This window comes from Rana temporaria, chromosome 1, assembly GCF_905171775.1.
Source record: "Rana temporaria chromosome 1, aRanTem1.1, whole genome shotgun sequence".
NCBI lineage: Eukaryota > Metazoa > Chordata > Amphibia > Anura > Ranidae > Rana > Rana temporaria.
Window position 1 is genome coordinate 291,021,212 of NC_053489.1, and position 26,261 is coordinate 291,047,472.

General features: G+C 42.4%; 1 protein-coding gene across 4 annotated transcripts in view; it reads left to right on the plus strand.

Moving 5' to 3' along the window:
* SMARCA2 (SWI/SNF related, matrix associated, actin dependent regulator of chromatin, subfamily a, member 2) overlaps positions 1-26,261 on the plus strand; it is a 266,143-nt gene that overhangs the window by 222,454 nt on the left and 17,428 nt on the right. For 3 of the 4 annotated variants that reach the window (XM_040357227.1, XM_040357235.1, XM_040357243.1), the window contains one exon: positions 7,605-7,834. In XM_040357227.1, the coding sequence (XP_040213161.1) occupies positions 7,605-7,834 (230 nt within the window). Of the gene's footprint in view, positions 1-2,342; positions 2,451-7,604; positions 7,835-26,261 lie in introns of those variants that run through there. The other variant, XM_040357251.1, reaches the window with a different exon arrangement.

Genomic DNA, 26,261 nt, shown 5'->3' on the forward strand with positions numbered 1-26,261 from the left:
TACATAGGGAAGGTGAAATGTATGAAAAAAATATATTTAGATTTTTTTTTTTTACCAAAAATATGTAGCTGAATATATATTGGCATAAATTGATGAAGAATTTTTTTTTTAAATTGGATATTTAGTTTTTTCAAAATTGGCAGTAGTTTTATGTCCATAGCGCAAATAATAAAAACTGCAATCACCAAAAACTCAAATATCGCCAAAAGAAAGCTCTTTGTGGGGGAAAAAGTTTTATTTAGGTACCACGTTGCATGACCATGCAATTGTCAGTTAAAGTAACGCAGTGCCGTATAGCAAAAAATTTCCTGGTCATGAAGGGGGGGGGGGGTAAACCTTCCGGAGGTCAAGTGGTTTAGCAGACTTATGTGAAGGCTACCTAGTTTTATACTTATGTGTATGCACAGGATACTTGCTTAAATAAGCTGAAGACTTCTTATGCCCCCCAAAAACAACAAACAAAAAAATATGGCAGCCACTCAATCCATGCAGATGCAAATGGTGGCTTTTATTTTATGAATTTGTTTTTGCAAACTACGTATGCTGCTAGTCAGAGTTCTACATCTGTTGGAATCTGATCCTCTCTTCAGTGAAAAAAATGGTTCTGGGTTGGGGTAACCTCCTTGACATGGAAAATGTTCTGTTTTATCTCTGAAGATATAGAATAGAAAGAAGCAATTGCTGAACAGTCCCACTTAGGTGCACCAACTGGGCAATTAAGTAGTATGCACTAAAAAAAAGCGCAAGTGTTTGTCAAGAGAACGTAGAGATCTGTGAAAATCTGATCTTTTGGTTCTGATGCCGAGATCCTTGCATGTGTAGCCCGTATTAGTAGGACAAAGTGGGAGTGTATTCTCATACATAAATGGTGGTTGGGTAAAATCAATGTATACAATGCTTATCAAAATTCATTCCTATGTTTTGGGAACGATCCATGAGTGGTCTGCTACCATTGTACATACAGACCTAATTCCTGTCTTGCTTCAGCCCCTGGACTGCCAGGGGTTAATCATTTTTGCTGCTCAGTCCTTGTGCCTGCCTTTCCATTCACCTCACTAAATTGAGAAGCCGATCAGCAGGAGAGGCGTCACCGTACTGAATAAGGTCTCACTGCAGCGCGTCACCAATCAGAAATGTGGGATTTGTCTTTGTGATTTATAATTGCCGTGCTGAAGATTTTGGACGGTCATTCTGTTCTCTATTTCTGTTTTGTTTCATGTCACCCTTAATCACTGGAAGTCTAGTCTTGTATAGCAAGATGTGTTTTTTTTTGGAGTCCAGTCGTCTGTATTGTATGCATAAATTATCTGTAAAATCATTTTCGGATGTGGAGAGGCGGCAGCCTTTTTCCATTTTTGTCATTTATAAGCCGAGGCAGCGTGCATTTTAATTTAAAGGCACAATAGAATTCTTCCTGTCGGGCATCTGTAGCCCATCCCTCTAATAACAATATAGAACAATAACATTTCTATGCCACTGCTGGATATGTACACCATTGTGTTCAATTTATCTTTTTCTTATAATCCTATATCTGCTTCTTGAACTCAAATCATCTTCAAGACAGATAATTGTGACCACCCTTATCCTCCAGACCCCTCCCCGCAGAACATGCAGGTATAAATGTTCTGAGCATTCTTTTCTTCTATAGATATGTATATTCTTATAAAGTATTTAACTTCATTTTATGACGCTCCGCGCGGTTTTAATTGCTGTCATGTTTCAGTGATTGTCTCACAAATATGAAAAGTTTTTTTTTTTTTTTTTTTTTAAACAAATAGATTAAATAATTGCGTGTGTGTGTGTTCAAATACATGCATAATCAATACTTCTGAATGTTGAAGCATTTTCCTTTAATACAAGTACATTTTAGAAAAAAAATCTAATATATGTTGCAAAATATGCTACTTTGTATATTCAGACTGTATGCAAGAAGACTATTGCCTGTAAAGCTGAATATAATGCAAAACATATTACAATGCCATTATGGCTACCGCATAAATAATTTACATTACATGTATATTTACCTTGGATCTTCTTTTCAGACGATCTTAGCTTAGTACAGTTTCTCACTCTATATTCTCCTGAATTTAGTGACTGGGATGAATGATTGCCCTTGATTATCTCATTCTTGTGCCTGGAATAATGAGGGTAAATATGATAAGCAGTTGTCAATATTAAAGCAGGACTATAGGAAGAAGGCTTCAGGCCTTCTGCTAGAGAGAATGAAACAGCAGATTTGAGTATCACAATCTCCCCAGTTATATATTTTCTGTAAAAAATAAAATTACTTGTATATGAAAACATAGCCTTTCCCCGGCTCCCTTTTTTTTTTTTTTTTTTTTTTCCCTGATCAGCTGATGAAGAGACTAGCAGCTCGCTGCTTTGCTGGCTTGTTAATTTTGTCCCCACTAACAGTGATTTCCGATAGCCGGCCTGCTGATAGTGGTAAGGTAAATATCCTTTTTTTTTCCTTGTCGTCTTGAAGATTCGGTAGAACTTATAAAAACAGGAATGTGTAGGTGTGTAGCACATCAAAAGCTGGTGTTTGTCGTGTTTCTCTGTTCATCTGAGTGCTCAAGGAAAGCAATACCCTTAACTGTTGACTGCCTTGTGTGCTGCGTTTTAGACTGGAATTTAAAGCTGTCAGACAGGGCATGCTAGACATTCAGGACTGTAATTGTTTGCTAGCAGCAGTATGATGGGTAATGCTGTCTTAGCCACATACATATTAATGACACTGTATTTTCCTATCTCTCATTCACTTTCCCTTTTTTTTGTGTGTGTGTGTAAATGGGCAGATTTTGTCCATGCTTTCTGGTGATTGTGTCTGAACGCTGCAAGCATGATGGAAATTGACTTCTGATTATTAAGGCCTAGTCTGGAACTGTCCCCCAGGATTTTCTACTTATGTTTGTTCAGTGGGTTTAGATACCTAGGAAAGCGATCTGCCAGTCTTATTTGGCATGCTCACATGCCAGGTTAAAGGATTTCCTCTCCTTTTTGTGTTTTGATTTTTTTTCATGTCTGGGATTTGTTCTTTCTTCCTTTTGCAAAGGAATTTAGGAAAATATCTTGGAGTATATATGGAGTGCCTTTATCCTTGTTGATTGTTCTATTTCTCTGATTGTAAATATTGGTTGTTTGGTGCTGTGGAAAAGTGAAGGTAATTGCCATTTGATTAGACTTCATTTCAGCTGCTGTCAAAGGCTGGTAAACATTTGTACGCGGACTACAATATTTAAATGCATAACTAGTGTTTATCTACATAATGTTACAACAGATGTTCTTGTGCTTCCTTCTCGCCTTTATTTTTGCATGTTTTGAATTTTTGACATCTCAAATATCTGAAATAGGAAGGAAAAATGGCAGTCAGTGTGATTTGTATATGCTTTTTTCAATCCTGGTTTAACCTTTTTCTTTTCAGGAAAAAAAAATGCATTTTATTTTTTTATAACATTTTTAATTTCTTATGTTTTAAAGTAACAAAGTGAACTATAATTTCTAGAGAGAAACCATGGATTCTGTTTTATTGTGTGCTTAGCATGTTATTTGGGTTATAAATTATGTATTATTGCTCTTCCAATTGCTTGCCTACTGTTTGTTATGGTTTTAAACAGATTTAGGCTTCAGTTGTGCATTTTTTTCAGCTGCCCCTGAACTCTCCTCTGTTATCTTATACAGTCCATGTACACAAGGTCGTTTATAGACGTTTCTAGGCAGTTGAGTTCAGAAGCATTTTTTTCAAAGTAAAAAAAAATGCATTCAGGACAGATGTTCAGAGGCATTTGAAACACCAAATGCCTGTAACAGCTTTTAAATGCTGTAACTCGCGTTAAGGCGCGTTTCGTTTACAGGTGTTTTTAATGGAGATACATTTTTAACTATTTGAAAAAAAAAAAAACTCTTCTAAATGCAAACTCGGCATGAAAAGTTAGCAAAACAGATGTTTTTAAATGTGGGTTACTATCTGTCAAGTTAAATCGTTCAGGATAGATTTTAAAATGTCCTGTTTACATTAGCCTTAAAGTGATTGTAAAGGCTTGTTTTTTTTTTTTTTAAATAACAAACATATCATACTTTACTCCACTGTGCAGGGGTCCCTCGGCGGCTCTCGTAGCTTCTCCTACACATCAGATAACCCCCTAGGAGAAGCGCTCTCCCAAGGGGGTTACTTTGCAGGCACGCTATAGAGTCCAGCGAATGCCGGATTTGGCCCTGCCCCCGGTGCCCGAATTATTGGATTTAATTGCCAGCAGTGGGAGCAAATGGCTGCACTGCTATTAATCTATCCAATCAAGAGGCGAGAACCCCGGGCAGAGGAAGAGCGCGTCTCCGCCGGGTGAAATTCCAGGGCTCAAGTAAGTAAAATGGGGGGGGGGGGGCCGCCCTGCCGAAAGAAGAAAGTGATTATTGCTAGCGGCTGACTATCGCATAAAACCAGTTTTACTGGTTGAACCCAAGTTGATTGATCAACTTGGTAAATTTATTTATTTATTTTTTGTTTGAGTTGGGCAAATTAATTGCTGGTTTCTTTCGGCTTGACCTGCATTATTGACTTGCGTTTCGAGTGCATTCTTGGATTTGGAGTGAATAGCGTTTCAATTTTTTTTAATAACAAACATGGCATACTTGCCTGCAATGGTTTTGCGCAGAGCAGCTCCAATCCTCCTCTTCTCGAGACCCCTGCCGGTACTTTTGGCTCCCTTGCCTACTAAGTGCCACCATAGCATGACACTTGCTATGGGGGCATTCATGCAGGTTTGGACACACAGTGTGTTTCTGCCCCACCCCTGCTCCCTCCTCTCTGGCTGTGATTGACCACAGCAGAAGCCAATGGCTCCCACTGCTGCTTCTGAACCAGTGAGGAGAGAGAGAAGAGTGATGTTGCTCTTTTGCACAACCCTGGATCGATATTGGGCTCAGGTAAATATATGTGTGGGGGGGGGGGGGTAAAGCTGCACACAGAATATTATTTTCTCTTATCATGGACGGACACAGCCTTCTCAAGTCTTGACAAGTGGATTATGTTCCTGTTCACAGGAGAGGACTAGGCAGAACATGTTAGATAATTAAATACTGTACATGTTACTTTAACAGAGTTGAACAGCCCCGCTCAGGGGGCGATCCCTCCGGACATGACCCTCCTCCCTGCAGCATGCAGCCTCAGTTTTTTTTCTGCCTAGCAAAGGAGAAGGACGTATGGCTTATGTCAACCATCAGGGGGGAACACGGAGCCCGGCTGCAGCGTCCGAGGTCGCTCACATCCCAAGGTAGGCGGAAAGAAGCATGTCGGCCGTCTACACTCCAGGCGTAGAAAACTGTCAGGCAGACTACCTGAGTCGCCAGATGCTGGACCAAGGGGAATGGTCGTTGCATTCGGAGGTGTTTCAACTCCTTTGTAGGAGGTGGGGCATACCGGACGTGGATCTCCTGCCCTTTCGCCTCAACCGCAAAGGTGTCGAGGTTCGTGGCCAGGTCCAGAGATCCCTGGGCAGACGCGTTGGTGGCCCCGTGGGGTCAGTATCGGCTACTTTATGCTTTTTCCCCATTGAAGTTGCTTCCTCGGCTGCTCCGATGAGGGGATCCCGATGATTCTGATTGCTCCAGATTGACCTTGACGTCCTTGGTATGCCGATTTTGTGTGCCTGGTGGCGGATGTACCCTGACGGCTGCCAATGCGGGAGGACCTTCTGTCTCAAGGTCCCATACTTCATCCTGCTTTACAGTCGCTGGCTTTAATGGCATGGCTATTGAAAGCCAGGTTTTAGAGACTGGGGTCCTTCCGACTCGGTCATCTCAACCATGCTAAGGGCACGGAAGTTTTCTTCCAGGAAGATCTACCATTGCACCTGGAAGGCCTACATCTCTTTGTGCAAAGAGATGGGGTGGCGTTCAAGGACGTTTTCGGTTTCCAGGGTCCTGCTGTTTTTACAGCGTGGAGTGGATCAAAAACTTGCCTTAAGCACCATTACGGGACAGATTTCAGCCTTGGCTGTGTTTTCAGCGGCCTTTGGCAGCCCATTCTCTGGTTGGTGCCTTTGTGCAGGGGGTTCATCATATACTTCCCCCTCTTAAATCGCCTCTTCCTCCATAGGATTTGAATCTGGTGCTCTCGGTTCTTCAGGGACCTCCCTTTGAAAACATCAGAGAGATTCCTCTCTTGACACTATCTCAGAAGGTGCTCTTTTTGGTGGCCATTACTTCTGTCAGAAGGGTTTCTGAGTTGGCGGCCTTGTCTTGCAAGTCTCCATACTTGATCCTCCATTAAGATAAGGCGGTGTTGCGCCCGCAATCTTCCTTTCTTTTTCTAAGGTTGTTTCAGGCTTTCACCTGAATGAGGACATTTTTCTTCTATCCTTATGTGCTCGGCCAGGGCATCCTAGGGAGGTTGCGCTTTATACTTTAGACGTGGTACCTGTCTGCTATGGCTCAGTTTCGGAGATCTGACTCACTTTTTGTGTCGGTGTCTGGTCCACAAAAGGGCCTGGCGGTTTCGTCAGCCACCATTTCTTGGTGGATAAGGCAGACCGTCATACAGGCCTATGCTCTTAGAGGGCGGGCCCGCCTTTCCAGTCACAGCACATTCGACCAGGGCAATTGGTGCTTCCTGGGCTTTCCGACATCAAGCGTCTGTCTCACAGGTGTGCAAGGCGGTGACTTGGATGTCCGTTCACACTTTTTCCAAATTTTACAATGTGAGTGCATCTTCTGATGCTTCCTTCGGCCGCAAGGTTTTGCAGGCGGCTGTTTAAAGTTTCACCTCCTCCGTTGAGGAGCTCTGCTTGTTTGGGGTGAAGTTGTTTGTTTTTACTGATACTGTTCCCACCCCTCGTTTTTTGACACTGCTTGGGGACGTCCCACTTGTCAAGACTTGAGGAGGCTGTGTCCGTTAATGGACGATAAGAGAAAATAGGATTTTTTGTACTCACCCCTCCTTTTTAGGTTTGTACTGCTTGTTAGGAACTGAGGCTAGATGCTGCAGGGAGGAGGGTTATGTCCGGAGGGACCACCCCCTGGGCGGGGCTGTTCAACTCATGGTCTGCCTAGTCCTCTCCTGTGAACAGAAAGATATCCCACTTGTCAAGACTTGAGAAGGCTGTGTCCGTCCATGGACGACAGAGAAATGGATTTTACAGTGAGTACAAAAAATCCTATTTTTACCTTCATGCATAAAATGACTAAAAACCTTCTGCCTTTAGAACCACTTTAATAGCTGTTAGAACCCCAACAGAATGCATCAAAATGCATGTTGTATGTGCTTTTTTTGTTCTGTTGCCATTAACCAGTATTTTTCAAAACGCACTCTATGCAGAGAGAAAGAAATGGGCACCATTTTTATTTGGGGGAACGGAAACACGTACATTTTAGCATGTTGTACATGTTTTTTGGGAAATTGTGACAAGATTGTGGACTAGCTAAACCAAACAAAATTAGGTAGAGATCATTGTACAGTTCTGATAAAGTCCTTAGATTTATGAACACTACCATATGTGTGTATTAATAAATGTTAATGTAGATTGCACTTTTAGTGCTTGTTGCCAAATTTTCATTGATAATACATAGGGTACCTGCTTTTAATGCAAACAAAATGTTCCATCCCTTAGGCAATCGAGGACGGGAATTTGGAGGAAATGGAAGAGGAAGTCCGGCTGAAAAAGCGCAAGAGGCGAAGACATGTGGATAAAGAGGTGGTGGTTGTTGTGAAAGAAGATGGTGAAAAGAAAGAGAAAAAGAGAAGGGGGCGACCTCCTGCTGAAAAGTTGTCACCAAATCCACCAAAGCTGACCAAACAGATGAATGCTATAGTTGATACTGTAATAAACTATAAAGATAGGTAAGTGTGTTTTTTTTTCCCCCTTTGATTTCTTTTCCCCACCTTCAAACTGTATAGGATGAAATGTGAATGTCAACAGCTGGGAGCATTGCTAGACAAAATACTGGCAACCCCTCCCCAGTACAATTTTGACGTGCTGTTTTCAAAGACATGCTAAAAAAACTGGACAACTGTGCATGGATGGGATCCAGGTTCAGCCCTTCTGCAACCACTTTCCATTTAAATTGTGTTTAAATGTCTATGAATCCATTAGCGGGAGCTGGGATATAAATAAAACCAGAGGTTTATAGTACAGGGCTTCCTGAAAAGTTTGTAATTCCCCTTTATTTATGAAAGTGAATTTACTAAAAAATATCAGTTGAAAAGCTACCATTTTGTAGTATGTGTTGCATTCTAATGCTATTGAAAAATATCAAGTGTTGCCTGGGAGTTTTAGAAGTTTAAAGTTGAAATTAAGTTGAAAGCAAAAACAAAGTCCCATTTTTGCAGCAGTTGACTGTTCCACTACAGAGATGGGAATGAATGGACTAGTTTGTTGTGTTAGTAAATGGGAGCTGCTGCATCCCCCAACCATCATGCCTTCCTGATCTTTTTCATCCTCAGTCAGAACAAACAAATAGCTGATGAAGGGGAATTTAAGCCCCTTACAGGAGCAATATGGTTAGATGAGTTGTCTCTGGCCATTCTAGAGTAATACTTGGACCTTAAAGAAGAGGACATACCCCGAAAGCTTGTCCTGAAAAATTGTATGTTGGTGCAAATAAAAGAGGTATCACGGACAGTACTCAATTTTCTCTGTCACAATTGCACTAATACGGCTACAATCACGTAGAAGTCCCTGGTATTTTTTGTAGTTAGTAGGGACTAATTAAGTAATTGCATGTCTATATTTTATGTGTATATTGGCCTTAAAGTTGCATTCCAGTCAACTCCTAACTTTTTTTCCCCAGATTTTTTTTTATTGAAAGTTAACGATTTACAAAAAAAAGTACAATGTATGTTTGCTCCCTTATCCGCAAGAATATTGTGGTTAAGCATAGATATCCAAATTCAATGATATGTAGCCATATTCAGATGTTAACAATTTATAATCCTCATGGGAGATGGCATATTATACCAAAATGAAGAAAAAAAATAAAGAAATACAGTTGTCAAGTAAAACCAACAAAATTCCTTCCAGTGGAAAAGCCCACCTGGAAAATGAAATATGAAGGGGATAAAGTGTTGAGTGCTCGAAGGGAGATCTGCAATGCCTAACTTTAACTAAACCTGCTCCCACCCCCATTCGAAGCGTTTTCTATCTACCCAGTAAAAAGAAAGCTGTCTATACTTGCCTATTTTGAGAGCTCTCCGGTCAAATAATCATGTGCCAGTGTGGGCCTCAGTGTAGAGAAGGGACAGCCGACAACGGCTGGCCTATAGTAGGACTCTGCGTGAGTTTCTTGAGGATGATGGTTGCCATCTCCAATTTCTCTCCAGACCTATGTAGTGCAATTTTGAAAAAAAAAATATATACCCAAAAATATATTAAAAAAAAAGTATTTTTCCCTCAGTTTAGGCCGATACGTATTTTTCTACCTATTTTTGTTAAAAGAAAATCTCAATAAGCATTTATTGATTAGTTTGCGCAAAAGGTACAGCATCTACAAAATAGGGGATAGTTTTATGGCATTTTTATATATAAAAAAAAAAAAATTTAACCGGTAATGGCGGCAATTAGGCAGTGGCGCTGAAGTGGTTAAGTGTGTCTTATGGATGTGTTCTAACTGTAGGGGGGATGTGCTATGTGTGACACAAAACCGATCACCGCTCCCGATTACAGGGAGCTGTGATCAGTATCCTGTCACTAGGAAGAATGGGGAAATGCTTGTTTACATTAGCATTTCCCCGTTCTTCCTCTCCGTGAGATGATCGTGGGTATCCCTGCTGAGCAAAGTCTGCGGGACCCGCGATCATACTCACGCACGCCCACAATGCCACGTCTTAAAGGCGACGTACAGGTACGTTAATCTGCCTGTATGGGCCATTCTGCCAACCTATATCGGCGTGAGCCAGTCCTTAGCCGGTTCAAGCGGAGTTCCAGCCTGGGGGAGAAAGAAATTAAAGTCAGCAGCTGCAAATACTGTAGCTGCTGATTTTTAATATAAGGACACTTGCCTGTCCAGGGAGCCCGCAATGTCGGCACCCGAAGTCGACCCGTCCATCGGCTCCAGGTGCAGGTGCCAGCATTCTTACTAAGGGAAACAGGAAGGATCCACAGCCTGTTTCGTACTACGCATGCGCGAGTTGCTCTGTGCTGTCTGAATGGTCATGCGGTCTTCTGGGACGTGTGGGTCTCCCAGAAGGCAGTGGGGGGGGGGGGCGCAAATGACGTATGGCGCTGCAGCACCCTTACATGGAAGCGGGAGCAGATTCCTGTTTTTGAAAGGTATCCGCTCCCCTCTTCCCCTTGAAAGGTGCCAAATGTTCCGCTGGAGGAGGGAGGAAGCGGATAAGTTGAGCTTCCACCAGGTAGATGTTTCAGCCTCTTCTTATGGCAGCTTCAAGTTAAACTAAACTTACTGATTTAACGGATTCCCAAAACCGTAACATTCAAGACCTTCAGTGAATTTCAACTTTCACAGTTGCTTTTGCAGTCACTGTAAGCCTTGAAATGTGATCAGTTGTGCAGCACCATGGCAACTATAGATCAAACTGAGGCTAAGATGACAGCTTAGCTTGGCTGTAGAGGATAAAGGGGGTTTAGTTCCACTTTTAAGGGCAAAAGGTCTTTGAGTTATAGGAAGTCCCTAGTTCCACTGTTTCCATTGAGCCTGTTGGCAATTGTTTGCTGTGTTGCCCACTACCCAGATGTCCCTTCCCCAATCCCTTTTGTATACATTGGGCCTGTTAGTGGTTGTTTGATGTGTTTTCCCACACCTTCGACATCTCGAAAGTTTCGGATTTCCTGTTTTCTCCAATGGATAAGAAACAAATATTTTCATGTAGTTGATCCTGCCATGTCTGTCCTAAACAAACATCTCACTGTTTCTTTTGAAGATGTTCTTTTAAAAATTCTGTGAATAGAAAATTTAAGCCACTCCTAAAGTTCTCTTTAAGCACTTGTCTAACAAAGTAAATAGACGGCATGGTAGACAAGTGGTTAAATCAAGCCAATTTAGGGTACCGTAGTTTTTTGAGATTCCACGAGTGTGCACATCTTTAAGGCTTGACCTGTTTTTGGGTTGTATCACGTAAATAGTTATCAATTTTATACTTTACCAATTGGGTACAATATTGTGTTTTTTACACTTAAATTAATTTTAGTGTACTTTTCCTAAAAATATGAGTTTGATAAATAGCTGTGTAATTATTGTGCAACATTGTTGACCATTTTAGGTCTCATGCACACTAAACATTTGCTCAGCTCCTCTAAACACCTTTTCTCCTGGATGGAAAAACTGTTTAGAAATTTTGTAAAAAAACACATATTTTGTTCACTCATTTATGTGCTTTTGCATGTGCCTTCTATTGGCCAGAATATTAATTTATTCTGATCATTCGAATGTATGAAAGTGTAGCTAAATTTTAAAATGTATGTATGGCTAGCTTAACATGTAATACTATATGCAAAAAAAAAAAATCGTCTGGAAAAGATCATGTGACGAAAACTCCAAACGAATAACAAAATGTAAAAGTGCAACAATAAAATGTACACTACCAAATATAAACGTGAATAACAAAACCTAAGAGCCGGTTCACACTTAGGCGGCACGACTTCGGGGGCGACTCCGCAAGGCGTCCTGAAGACGACTTCAGAGGCGACCTGCAAAATGACCTCTGTATAGAAGTCAATGCAGGTCGCCCCGAGCCGCCCCCGAAGTCGTACAAGAACCTTTTTCTAAGTCGGAGCGACTTGAATCGCTCTTATTAGAATGGTTCTATTGCATAGAATGGGACGCGCCCCAGTGTGAACCGGCTCTAAAGCTCTGCAGATAATCGTGCTAAAGAAAACAGTGCAAGTGCAGGAATCGATCCAATCTGTAAACAGTTTGTGGAGGAATATGTGTCCTCAGAAAAGGCCACCCACCGCCTTTATTCCCTTTTGGGCATTCCCTCACCTTGAAGTATGATCCTCATTCTGAAAAAAAAAATCCCCAGTTGGGCAATGGTGGATGGAATGAATACTGACAAAATATCAATCCTGGAACTTCTCACAAAGGTGTCTTCATTAAAATAACACAAAGACGAGTCAAGCAGATCACCACAATCCAATGACTGCGATTAATATTGGTATATATGCTGAAAAACGTTGTTAAAAGATAACATCACGTTCACATTTAAAATGAGTTGAGATCCGCCTATAACTCATTTGAAGCTGTGCTGCTGCACTGAGTAGGGGGTGCATGTCTAACTTGATAGATGAGAACTAGGGAGTAGCTCCGGCGTGTTCGCACAGTCCACGTGCAGAGCCCGCCAGGAAGTCTCCACGGCGCTGCGCTAACCACAGGAAGGGAGACATTTCCCGATCTCTGCAGCCGAGCATCGGGAAATGTCTCCCTGCCTGTGATTAGTGCAGCGCCATGCAGACTTCTTGGTTGGCTCTGCACGTGGACTGTGCGAACACGCCGGAGCTCATCCCTAATGAGAACCAATAGCCTGCAGACAGCCTCTTCTCTCTTCACTCACCCAGGGCAGGACAATTGCTGTGTACGCACATCATAGGAGAAAACGTCTTTCTCCTTGCTTTTCGTTCTGAGCATGGGTGAGCAGAGCTAAAATTCTGCTTTAAAAGTTGATATAGGTTAGATGTTTTTGGCAGGAGAGGCATGCAAAGTTTCTTTTGCCTCGCTCCTATCAAGTTTTTCATGTTTTATCTATACTGCCAAGAATAGAGCTTGGTATGAAGTGTATGTGCACAGGTATTACATCATTAGTGGCTGCCCAGTAGTCAGAGGAGAGACACGTTACCTGAAAGAGGTGGAAGAGAGCCCTGTTTGTTTTTTCTATTTCTTGCATGCACAGAATAATAGTCATACCAGAAATCCCATGTGCTCCTATTTTCCTGTTGGGGCTGACAATGCAGTGCCCTGAACTACAAAACTGCTCCCTTCCCTCTGATTTTCTCTGTCCAACTCCACAGGCATACATTGGTTTTCTATGTATTTTTTCCCCCCAGAGCAATAGTGCTGCTGTCTTGAATCAGAAGAGCCTGCCAATGCACTGTATATGGTGTAAGGGCACTTGGATGATTTGGTTCGAGGGGGACAAGCCTACTATGAGTAGGTACTAAACTTCCAGCAGTTGCCCCAAAATTTTTTACACTTGGTGATGTTACTGGGAGTAATAAAAGCGTTTTCCCACTACAGGAACAATGTCAAACTAAAAACGGTAATGCTGGAACATGCTTCAGAAGGGCAGAGGGAGGTTTGGGCATACATTTGGATAATGCCTTTATCTAGAAGCTGAACTAAGAAAAAACAATTAACCTAAATATGCCAGTTTGAATTCTTGTTAGAATCATTTTCTTATATAAAATTCAGTGGCAACAGCGCCGCTAAAACTAGTGGCGCTTTACTGCTAACGCTAGCACCGCCCCAGCGTGAAAGGGGTCTAAATGCGGCAGCGAAAAGTCAGGCTTCAACAACCAACCGCTGCACATATGCATCCTTGTTGGCAGGAGGTTGTGTGCTGAGCATGCTCACTGCGTGCTTCCAACATGCTGGCCCAGCTCTTGGTGACAGCTTCTGATGAGGAGCTGGACAGGCTTTCAGTCATGTGATGACTGTGAGAGTCATCAATGCAGTCACATGATACAGAAGCCATTCCGCCTCAGACATAAAGACCACTTTAAATGAGCGGCTTGGTTCACACTTGGTTCACACTGCTGCGCTGTGATATGTTGCGAATTTGTTTCCCGTTTTTTGTCCTGTGTGAGGTGCAAATTTCCTGCGATTTTACCGCAAATTTTGGGAGTTGGACACAGCTGTAATTGATGTTCTAGCCAATGGAATCGTGTTAATGTAAAAAAAAGTGTTAACTTCCTGCGTACTACTTCCTGTTGTTTTTTTGTGGAGAGTAGTGTGGTGGAATTCGCACATATCTGAACCAACAATACGATTCCAAAACGATTTACACTGATGTCTATGGAGACTAAATTTGCAACGCAACACTGTAAACTCGCACAAGACCCTTTTTATTATCGCATCACATGAGTAGAGGATTCGCAACACATAGTTGTGAACGACTGTCATTGAAAACGATGACTTTTTGGATGACATGCGAATCACATTCGTTATCAACTCGCACAGGTATGAACAGGGCCTTAGTAAACATTGTGTGTGTAATGAGCAGTTTGCCTTAATACTTTTTCAATACACTGGACACACCATCCATTCCCATATGGTATTCACAATACTTTCCATATAAACTGCAGAAATTGGTAAATAAGAAACAGATCGACATGTTACTGTCTTCACATTCTTTAATTTCTTGACTACTGAACATATATTTGTCACTGTTCAGTTAGTTTGTAAACCCTGCGCTATTGCCAAGTTTTCTTGTTTTTTGTTTTTTTTATGATTTATTAATTATGCTTCTCTCAAAAGAAACCAAGAGGCTTTGTAAAATTTGTAATTGGGATTCATTGAAAATCTTTGCTTGAAACATCATTTGTCTTTCAATTGCCTATTTTTATGACATCTTAAATGGCTTGAATGGTTATCATAAGTGCTGGATGATCTGTATATTTCTTCCTTTAATTCTTTTAGCATTGTTTTAGGAACGTGATTGATTAGTTGATTGGAACTTGTACGGGAAACAGAGGCCTGTATTGGGCTTTTAGTTGGTCATAAATTATTCCCAGCAAGTTGAGCATAGAGCATCTGTTTTTACTTGTAATTGAGCTATGTCTGTAAAATTACTAAAGTAAGACAATGGCATGTCATGTGTCGGCTTGGTCAGGCACTTAAAGCAGAAGTCCAGGATTTTTTTTTTATTTTTTTTGGACGTTTCCATTGTTCCAGCTTGGCTCAATGTAAGTAGTCATATCTATAATACAAACTACTGTGATTTCAGTATCCCAGCAGCCTTCTGGATGTCATACAGTGAGAGCTGTGAATTTGCAGGTTCTGCACATTGAACACAGGGGGTTGCTTGCTCTGCACTGCCACCTATTCAGAGAGCGACTTGAATTTCGCTGACTTCTGTCATCCAATCACGCATAAAATCCACTTTGCTTTCCTTGCATGTGATTAGGTATTCCTTGGAAAGCAAATTTCCAGTAGTATTCAACCCCTTCTAAGTTTTCATGTGTTTTCTGTAAAATGGAATCACACTAGGTTTAAAGTGATTGTAAAGATTGACATTCCACACCCCTCTTAATTTCAATTGCATTTATTTATCTACCAATTGAAGCCTCCCCCTCCTCCCTTTACTTGCTACCTACTAGTCTGACCACTATTTTTTCAATCGTTTCTTATTATACACCAATAGACCCAGCACTGTCAGATCTTTCCCAGCTTAAAGCGGAGTTCCAGCCTTTTTATGTTTGTTAAAAGTCAGCAGCTACAAAAAGTATAGCTGCTGACTTTTAATAAACAGACACTTACCTGTTCCACGGTCCAGCGATGCGGCCGTTCTTCTCCTCGGTGCCTCCATTCACATTCTGGGCACCCGGCCGTGACAGCTTTCAGCTTCAAGGCCGAGCTCGCACTGCGCATGCACGAGTCGCGCTGCGCTCCCGGAATAGACAGGCTATCTCCTGGGATTTGTCACGTGTCCCAGGAGATTGCCTAGAGGGAGGGACCGCCTAGGGGCAGAGGAGGAGTCGCCTAGGTGGAAGTAGGACAGGAAGTCCCGCTCCTACCGAAGCCCCCACTCCCCCAAAAAAAAATGATATGCCAAATGTGGCATGTAAGGGGGCGAGGAGTGCCTATAGCCGAAGGGTGGGTGGTTGAGAGATTAGATGTGTAATTTATGCTCCTACAACGCTTGAAGTTGCTACTTCAGTGTTGGGCCTCTGTATGTGGCCAGGCTGTGTAAAAGTCTCACACATGTGGTATCGCCATACCCAGGAGGAACAGCAGAATATATTTTGGGGTGTCATTTGTGGAATGTACATGCCATGTGAGAGAAATAACCTGTTATAATGACAATATGGTGTGAAAAAAAAATCGTAATTTTGCAAAGAATTGGGGGAAAAAATTACAACTTCAAAAAACTAACTACCGTATTTATCGGCGTATACCGCGCACTTTTTTGCCCTGAAAATCAGGGCAAAATCGTGGGTGTGCGGTATACGCCGATACCCGCTTTCCCGCGCCGAGTTTTGAATACTGTGCCGACATATACCGAGCGCAGTACACTTGAGTATAGTCGGACAGTCTCGGCTCCTTCCGCGCTCACGTCCTGGACGTACAGGACGTGAGCGCGAGTGTTGCCGAGCCTGCCCGACAATACACAAGTGTACTGCGCTCTGTATATGTCTGCGCAGTATTCAAAACTCGGCGACGGGAGGACGCCGCAGACTGGACCGGACCCGAAGAAGAGGACACCCGAAGCCCGCAGACGGACCCCGGACCCGACGAAGAGGACACCCGAAGCCGCAGACGGACGCCGGACCCGACGGACGCCGCGCAAGACACCAAAACTGTAAGTACAAAAAAAACGTTTTTTCCACAGGATTGGGGGCCACTTTAGGGGTGCGCGGTATACGAGGGAGCGTGTTATACCGCGATAAATACGGTATGCCTCTTACTAACTACCTTGGAATGTCTACTTTGCAAAAATGGGTCATTTGGGGGGTATTTGTACTTTACTGGCTTGTTAGGGTCTCAAGAAATGAGAGAGGCTGTCAGTACATCCGGTATGATCAAATTGATACATTTTCAGTAATTGGTACCATAGCTTGTAGACCCTATAACTTTCACCCAGACTAAATAATATCCACAATTTTTTTTTTATAACCAAAGATATGTAGCAGTATACATTTTTGGCCAAATGTATGAAGAAAATACTTTTTTGCAAAATGTTATAATAGAAATGAAGAAAAATTCACCAAATTTTCGTTCTTTTTTCATTTATAGCGAAAAAGATAAAAACCACAGAGGTGATCAAATAGCACCAAAAGAAAGCTCTATTTGTGTGGAAAAAAAGAACAAAAATGTCATTTGGTTTACAGTGTTGTATGACTGAGTAATTGTCATTCAAAATGTGAGAGCACCGAAAGCTGAAAATTGGTCTGGTTATTAAAGCGGTGGTTCCCCCTTAAAACACATTTCTAACAATACATTTGGAAGACTGCTTACACTGCGGGTAGGCTGGCTTTTTTTTTTTTTTTTTTTCGTACATACCTCGATATCGCCGTTTCATCCCTCGACTTCCGGGTATGAGTCTTGTGGCGGTGGGCGTTCCTAGTTGATTGACGTTCCTCCGACCGACGCATACTTGACGTCACGACTTTCCGAAAGAAGCCGAACGTCGCTGCGCAGGCGCCGTATAGAGCCGACTCTATACGGCGCCTGCGCAATGACGTTCGGCTTCTGTCGGAAAGTCGTGACGCGCAGTATGCGCCGGTCGGAGGAACGTCAATCAACTAGGTCCAGCAAGACTCGTATCCGGAAGCCGAGGGATGAAACGGCGATATGATCGAGGTATGTACGAAAAAAAAAAAAAAAAAAAGCCAGCCTACCCGCAGTGTAAGCAGTCTTCCATGTATTGTTAGAAATTTGTTTTAGGGGGAACCACCCCTTTAAGTGGGTTTAGGTGCCCAGTGGTTAAAATGCTTGTAAAATCCTACAATTCACTCTACAGTCGTTTATAATGTACAATGTGTGTTTCTGTAATATAATTGTGCAAAATACTTTAGCTACAGCGGTGCTCAGCTGACCTCCCGCTGCTCTCCTCTTCTCCCAGCTGCAGTGCTCAGAGCGTGGAAGAGAGCTCCGGTGGGTCAGGGAAGCGCTGTAACAAAGGTATTTGGCACACTTATATTACAGAAACTCACACATTGTACATTATATAATACTGTAATAGAGTGGATTATAGGATTTTATAAGCACTTTTATTTGGTTCACCCTGGGGGATTCCTTACAGGGAGGGAGAGGGGGAGAGAAGACTGCATATTACATGGTAAGCTCTACCCCGAAAATAAGCCCTACTGTGTCTGTTGCTAAAATTAATATATGACCTGGTCTTATTTTCGGGGAAACACGGTATTACCAGCATTAAATATTAAAGCGGGGGTTCACCCAAAAAAAATTTTTTTTTTTAATTGCATCTAGCAGATCCAGCATGTTAAAGCGGGAGTTCACCCGAAAAAATTCATGCATTCCAGATGCTTTTTTTTTTTTTTTTTTTTTTTTTTTTTACTGTGCTGTAGTCCGGTCCATTTTTGATGCTCTAGTTCTAGTGCAGGAAAACTGTTCTACTTTTTTTTTCTTGAAGTGGAAAACCCTGGAACTGTCCACACTGGTGTGAACTATGCCTTTGGAAACCATATAGACTACTTTCCAAGTTTCCATGAGTTTTTGATGCAGAAAAAAATGCACTGGACTGCAAGTGGTGTGAATAAACATGACAACCTGCAAAGGTATTCATTCTTTTTATAGGCATTGTATAGTTAATCAGAAGGGGGAAAAAAAAAAAATTTAAACAAATAATTGTAGAGTGAGTAAACTCCTACTGTCATTGCAGTTAGAGGAGAAGAGGAGTGGAGATTAATCGCTACATAAGTGAATTGTATAGTCATGAATATCGGTTGTTCCTTGGTGTTGCTGAATTTCTTCTTTTGTAGCTGCTCATATTACAACTACTGTAATAAAAGCAAAGAGTTTGATCTCATGATTTTATTAGAGCACTTGGGCTACTGAAAATTACACATGTAGCCCTAACCTCGAAGTTTAAGCATTGGTTCTCATTGCAGCGATTTGACAAGTCAAATTGGTGGCTATTGCCGGCAGTGGCATTGTCCGAATTAGTGCGATGCTGCATTTGCGGCACCGCACCGATCACCAAAAGTAGTTTTTTCACTACTTTTGACAACTTCCGGGTGCGATTGCAATAGACATTTGTGCAGAAACCCTCACAGATGTCTCTGAAATCGCCCCCGAAGCCTGACATGCGGGAATGAAATCGTGTGAGCTCAGGTAATTCAGTATCATTCATTAACCTGGAACTAGCATTACATATACTAGCATTATGCTGTCATTTCAGACTTATTTAAAAATGCTTTTTATGGTTGATAGGTCTTTGTAAGGTACATCATCAGACTCTTATCCATGAAATCTGATGTATACACACAAAATATTTGATATATATGGGTCTTTTTTACTGTATACAAACAAAGCAATTTGGGCATCTCCTGCCCAGACATGTATTCTTTATACATCCTTCTGCCACACAAACACCTAAAGCCATTACTGCAGTCTCCTCTCTCTCTGCAGCAGGCATCCCCTGTTGCCTAGAAACCGTAGTAACACTAAAGCGCGTGCGCTGCTCAGGCAAGCTGGGAGCACAGCATGGATTTTATTCATTGCCAGCTAAAATGGACATTATCATGTGCAGCCATTTAATGCTTTGTTAGTCCAAGCATCGAGCACAAATGCTTAGTTCTGCCTTAAATAATAGTCAGCCATACTTTTTCTTCTACCAAGATGTGTTTGGCTTTAGCAATAAATTGTATGGGTTATTTAGCATATCTTGTAATGCTTATATTACAATTCATTTTGCCTCTTAAAGAAATTTTAGATTTTTTTTTACCTCCCAGGGTTTGCTTAAACATACATATGTGCAGCTATGCTTAGCTCCGCTTTTTATGTGACAATTAATAAGCTTTCTTCATGCGTTTCTGAGTTACGTCATTTGCTTCAAACAATGGGATTTCTGGACGGTTTCTGGTTTTCAAATAATTTTATAGAATGTCCAGTTTCATCAATGCTGTCTGCCACTAGATGGCATCACCAGCTTACAAATTGTGCAACGGCTAATGATATTGTATGTAAGAAACGGCATTGCTCAGATTGCATTGGCTCAAATGTGTTTGTTCGGCACCCTCATTTCAGACAAAGAACTCTAACATTATTATACTGCTATACTTTTTCTAGAAATGGTGGTTATTTTGCAGTATGCTGCACAAGTCTAAGTGATGTAGAAATCGTGTCGGATCTAAAGATATAATTGCTTCCTAATTTACTAAGTTTCTTTCTTTCTTTTTTTTTTTTTTTATTCAGATACCGTATTTATCGGGGTATAGCGCGCACTCCTAAAGTGGACCCGCATTCCTGTAAAAAAAAAAACATTTTCGTACTTAGTTTTGGTGTCTTGTACAGCGTCCATCGGCGGCCTCGTCGCGTCCGTCTGCGGCTTCGGTGGTGTCGTCCTCGTCGGGTCCGGCGTCCTCCCCGCTCGATCCCCGCGCTGAGTTTGAACACTGCGCCGGCATATACCGAGCGCAGTACACTTGGGTATAGTCAGACAGGCTCGGCTCCTCTCGCGGTCACGTCCAGGCCGTGACCACGAGAGGAGCCGAGCCTGCCCGACTATACCCGAGTGTACTGCGCTCGGTATATGCCGGCGCAGTGCTCAAACTTGGCGCGGGTATCAGCGTATATCGCGCACCCACGATTTTTCCCTGATTTTCAGGGCAAAAAAGTGCGCAGTATACGCCGATAAATACAGTACTTTTTTTTATTCGAAGGTATACAGGTGAAACTCGAAAAATTTTAATATCGTGCAAAAGTTTATTTTTTTCACTAATGCAACTTAAAAGGTGAACCTAATATATGAGATAGACTCATTACATGCAAAGCAAGGTAGTTCAAGCTGTGATTTGTCATAATTTTGATGATTATGGCTTACAGCTCATGAAAACCCCAAATCCACAATCTCTAAAAATTTGAATATTGGGAAAAGGTGCAATATTCTAGACTCAGTGTCCCACTCTAATCAGCTATTAAGCCATAACACCTGCAAAAAGGGTTCCTGAGCCTTCCATGAGTCTCTCAGTCTGGTCCAGTAGGAATCACGATCATGGGAAAGACTGCTGACCTGACAGTTGTGCAGAAAACCATCATTGACACCCTCCATAAGGAGGGAAAGCCTCAAAAGATAATTGCAAAAGAAGTTGGATGTTCCCAAAGTGCTGTATCAAAGCACATAAATAGAAAGTTGTGTGGAAGAAAAAGGTGCACAAGCAACAGGGATGACCGCAGTCTGCAGAGGATTGTCAGGAAAAGGCCATTCAAAAGTGTTGGGGACTTTCACAAGGAGTGGACTGAGGCTGGAGTCAGTGCATCAAGACTCACCACACACAGACGGATCCTGGACATGGGCTTCAAATGTTGTATTTCTTTTGTCAAGCCACTCCTGAACAACAAACAACGTCAGAAGTGTCTTACCTGGGCTAAAGAAAAACACACCTGGTCTGTTGCTCAGTGGTCCAAAGTCCTCTTTTCTGATAAGAGCAAATTTTGCATCTCATTTGGAGTATGGAGGAAGAATGGAGCGGCACACACTGCAAGATGCTTGAAGTCCAGTGTGAAGTTTTCAGTCTGTGTTGATTTGGGGAGCCATGTCATCTGCTGGTGCTGGTCCACTGTGCGTCATTAAGTCCAGGGTCACTGCAGCCGTCTACCAGGAGATTTTGGAGCACTTCATGCTTCCTTCCACAGACGAGCTCTATGGGGATGCTGACTTCATTTTCCAGCAGGACTTGGCAACTGCCCACACTGTCAAAATCACCAAGACCTGGTTCAATGACCATGGGATTACTGTGCTTGATTGGCCAGCAAACTCGCCTGACCTGAACCCCATTGAGAATCTATGGGGCATTGCCAAGAGAAAGATATGAGAACGACCAATGCAGAAGAACTGAAGGCCGCTATTGAAGCATCCTGGTCTTCCATAACACCTCAGCAGTGCCACAGGCTGATAGCTTCCATGCCATGTCGCATTGAGGCAGTAATTGCTGCAAAATGGGCCCAAACCAAGTACTGAGTACATATGCATGCTTATACTTTTCAGAGGTCCGATATTGTTCTATGTACAATCCTTGTTTTATTGATTACATGCAATATTCTAATTTTCTGAGATTGTGGATTTGGGGTTTTTATGAGCTGTAAGCCATAATCATCACAATTATGACAAATCACAGCTTGAACTATCTTGCTTTGCATGTAATGAGTCTCTCTCTATTAGTTTCACCTTTTAAGTTGCGTTAGTGAAATAAATGAACTTTTGCACGATATTCAAATTTGTTCAGTTTCACCTGTAAAAAGTACAACACATACAAGCCCAAACGGCAAGCTTAAATAAAAGACAAAAAACTCACAATAGTAGAGAAACAAATCACATTTTGATACATACAATAAAACTTGATTATTTGTAGATGATGTGGCACTCCTATGACGCATACATCCAGCTCTCCGGTAGTAAAGCATTAAACGTCATAACAAGTGTTACATGTGATTATAAGAAAGGTATTGGGAAAACCTCCTAAAATGTCACAGCACTCCAACGTTGAATGCTCCTAGGTGTGAATAAACAAAACAAGTAAAAGTGCTAGTATTGTTATGTTGTACGAACCCCATCTGAACAGAAATGAGGATCAACCTAGTAGCCTATCCAATTCTGTAAGGGACAGGCCAGGAGTTTCCAGCCAGGATCCCAGATTAAGATTTTAATGAATTTAGGAAGGCAACCCCTGTATTGATACGCTAGCTTTTCCCTTAAGAGGGAAGCATTTACCAGCTGTTCCTACTGGTCACGATTGGGGGTGGGGTTGGGGATGGAGAAATCTATTTTTTTGCGTGATAAGCTTGGCGCTATAAATAACAGGCAGGTAACCGCAATATGACACAAGGAATATATTGCTCCTAATCAGGATCATCCCAGGGTTTACAACCACTTTAAATACAGAAGTTCGAGCAGGAATGGCCATGTGGGTCCCCCTGCTGGCAGAGAGCAGGAAGGCAGTCTGTCAGCCCTCTCCACAGTAAAATAAGATAGACTATCTTTACCAAAAGTATTCACAAGCCAGGCTTCAAAAAATTCTACCAGGTTTTTTCCCCCTCAGTCTTTTCAGGAATACCTATCAACGGATATTTCTCAGGTGATTCTCCACATCCTTAATATGAAAGTCATGTTCTACTACTTTGGCTGAATTAGCATGCACATCTTGTTTAAGAGAGAGATCATCCTTAACAGTGATGGCACAACCCTCTAAAGCAGTCCCCTGATGTAGAATTAGCATCTATCACATCGTTCAGTAATGTAGATCCACGTCAATCACAATGAACGATGACCGCTGACCTGCATGAAAAAAAAAAAGCTGAACTACCGTTCCTGTCGCTTGCACTGACTGACATTGCCGGTTCCCCCCTCCACTAAAGTAAATGGAAGTGGAGTCATCCAGGGATGTCACCAGGTGACATCACTGCTGAGTGACACAGGCGCTTTGTTTTGCTTTAGTGCCAGGAGGAACAGAGGTGTCATTGAGCCCTGCTGCTAAAGTAAACAAAGGGCTGGGGTCAGGGGTGTATAACCTGTATGTGCCGTATTTAGGGGGCAGGGTTACCACCCCTTTGTTTATTTAAGGAACGGGGAGAACAGGCAATGGAATTCAGTGACGAAGTGGTTAGGTTCGGCGGGTGGGGTTTTGGATCTACATCGAGGGACGTTTTTTTGTTTTTTTTGTAATAAAGGGTTTGTCAAAATACTGTGTTTATTTATTTACACTAGTCATTTTTTTTGTACTCATTCACTTGGGGAGGCTGGGCTCTGGATGCCCCCTTGATAAAGGGGGCGTACAGAATCCAATATGTCACCCTCAACCACCGGACTAGGGTTGTGGGGTTGGCCTTTGTCCCAATCAACATGGGGAGAGCATGTGTCCTGGTATAGTTTGTGGAGGGGGGGGGCGGCACACGCTCAAGCCCCCCCCCCCCCCCACCCCACTCTTTTCCTTTCCTTGCCTGCCAGGCTGCATATTCGATTAATGGTCTTATGGATTTGGAGGGGGACCCCATGCCATTCTTTTGTTCGCATTCCGCTGTCAGTGGTAAATTCCCTACTTTTTTACTACTTACTATTGCTAGATACTTGCTAGACTCTCTCTGGTCGAGGTTTGCAGTTATTGGGTCCTCCCATATGACCTAGTGCAGGGTTATGCAATTAGCGGACCTCCAGCTGTTGTAAAACTACAAGTCCTATCATGCCTCTGCCTCTGGGTGTCATGCTTGTGACTGTCAGTCTTGGTATGCCTCATGGGACTTGTAGTCCTGCAACAGCTGGAGGTCCGCTAATTGCATATCCCAGGTCTAGTGGTATTCCTGTTAAGGTGGGTCAAGGATTTATCTATTGAGTAAACACTTCTATAATTACTAAGGGAGTATATGCAGAAGTCCCCCGTGGCAGTGGAGGCTGTCCTCTTTGCATCTTAGCAAAGACATTTTAGTAGGACAATATCATGTTATACATGTATTGTGTGTTTGCCTTTAACCACTCAAGCCCGGACCATTATGCAGCTAAAGGACCAGGCCCCTTTTTGCGATTCGGCACTGTGTCACTGTAACTGTCATGCGACATGGCTCCCAAACAAAATTTACGTCCTATTTTTCCCACAAATAGAGCTTTCTTTTGGTGGTATTTGATCACCTCTGCGATTTTTATTTTTTGCGCTATAAACCAAAATAGAACGACTATTTTTTTTTTTAAAAAAACAACAATATTTTTAACTTTTTTTTTTACTATTAATGGCGGCGATCTGCGATTTTTATCGTGACTGCGACATTCTGGCGGACACTTTTGACACATTTTTGGGACTGTCATTTTTACAGCAATCAGTGCTATAAAAATGCACTGGTTACTGTGATAATGACAATGGCAGTGAAGGGGTTAACCTGTAGGGGGCGCTGTAGGGGTTAAGTGTGCCCTAGTTTGTGATTCTTACTGTAGGGGGCGTGGCTGGGCGTGTGATTTTACTGATCGTCGTTCCCTATGACAGGGAACAGACGATCAGTTACAAGCCACGGAGAACAACGGGGAAAGGTTTGTTTACACTAACCTCTCCCCGTTCTTCAGCTCTGTGACCCGATCGTGGGACACCGGCGGTGAGCGGGTCACGGAGCTTCGGAACGGGTCACGAGCGTGCCGCCGTTTGCGACCCACAGCTGGGTTCTTAAAGGGGACATTCATGTACGCCCTTGTGCCCCGCCGTGCCATTCTGTCTACGTATATCGTCGTGCGGCAGTCCACAAGCGGTTAAAGAATATGTAAACCAACGTTTCATATTTCGGATATGTGCCTGCTGTACCATGTACTTGAATGAAAACGTATCCTGTTCTCTTTGTATTGCTTCCTTTGTGTAAAATCCCTGGTATACCTGCCAGTACCTCTGCTTTCCTATTAAAAATGAACTACACTAGGCATGGAGCTATGCTCGAAACTTCGTGTGCAGTCCTCCAATGATCAGGCTTGCCCTGACATGCCTTTCCTGCACAGCCTTTCACTGTGCTGCTGTTGTTTCTCCTCCCCACCTATATGCAGCTGAGAACAGAGGGTATGCAATCATTTATAAAAAGGGAAAAAGTGTATATCATATATTTTATTTATTTTTTATTTTTTTATATATCTATACACAAATGTTTTATTTTCTATTTTAAATTAAAGTTTTATTTTTTTATTTTTACATGGTGATTGTTTGCAGTCACTTTAAATTATTGTGTCCTTTCCCTTTGTAGCTAGGGGATACTCTAGGTCAGGGGTCTCCAAACTTTTCAAACAAAGGGCCATTTTATTGCCCTTCAGACTTTAGGAGGGCCGGATTGTGGCCAGCAGGGGAAGAAAATGTCACGGACCCGGCATCAGTGAGAACAAAAATGGCCTCAGGGTTGGTGGTCAATAGGAGGAGGAGTATTCCCCCTATTAGTAGGAGGAATAGTATCCCATCTTTGGTATCGGTGGATGATATAGTGCCCCATTGTTGGTGTCAGTGGGAGGAATAGAGCCTCATATCAGTGGGAGGAATTGTGCCCCAAGGGCCGGATAAAGGCTAGAAAAGGGCCACATCTGGCCCTCGGGCCGCAGTTTGGAGACCCCTGCTCTAGGTAGTTAGTCCCACCCTTTTTCGTCATGCTTAGCCTCCATTCACCACATGTACTGTATTCTGCTGAAGCTAGACACACTATGATTTTTTTTTATTTTTAACTATATGAGGTTCATCTGTTATGATCTGCACAAGTTGTGGAGCTTTGTGCGATCTGCAGGATGTCATTTGGATCAAGTCACCATCTGCCAATCTACTAGATTGCAAGTTAAGTTTTAGAGATCACATTTTGAGTACTTAGATTGCTGAATAAAAACAGGTAGTTAGGCCCTGTATAAGGCATGACCTTCAGGTCATTGTAGGCTTTCATTGAAAACAGACCCGAGATGCACCTGATGCTTCAGA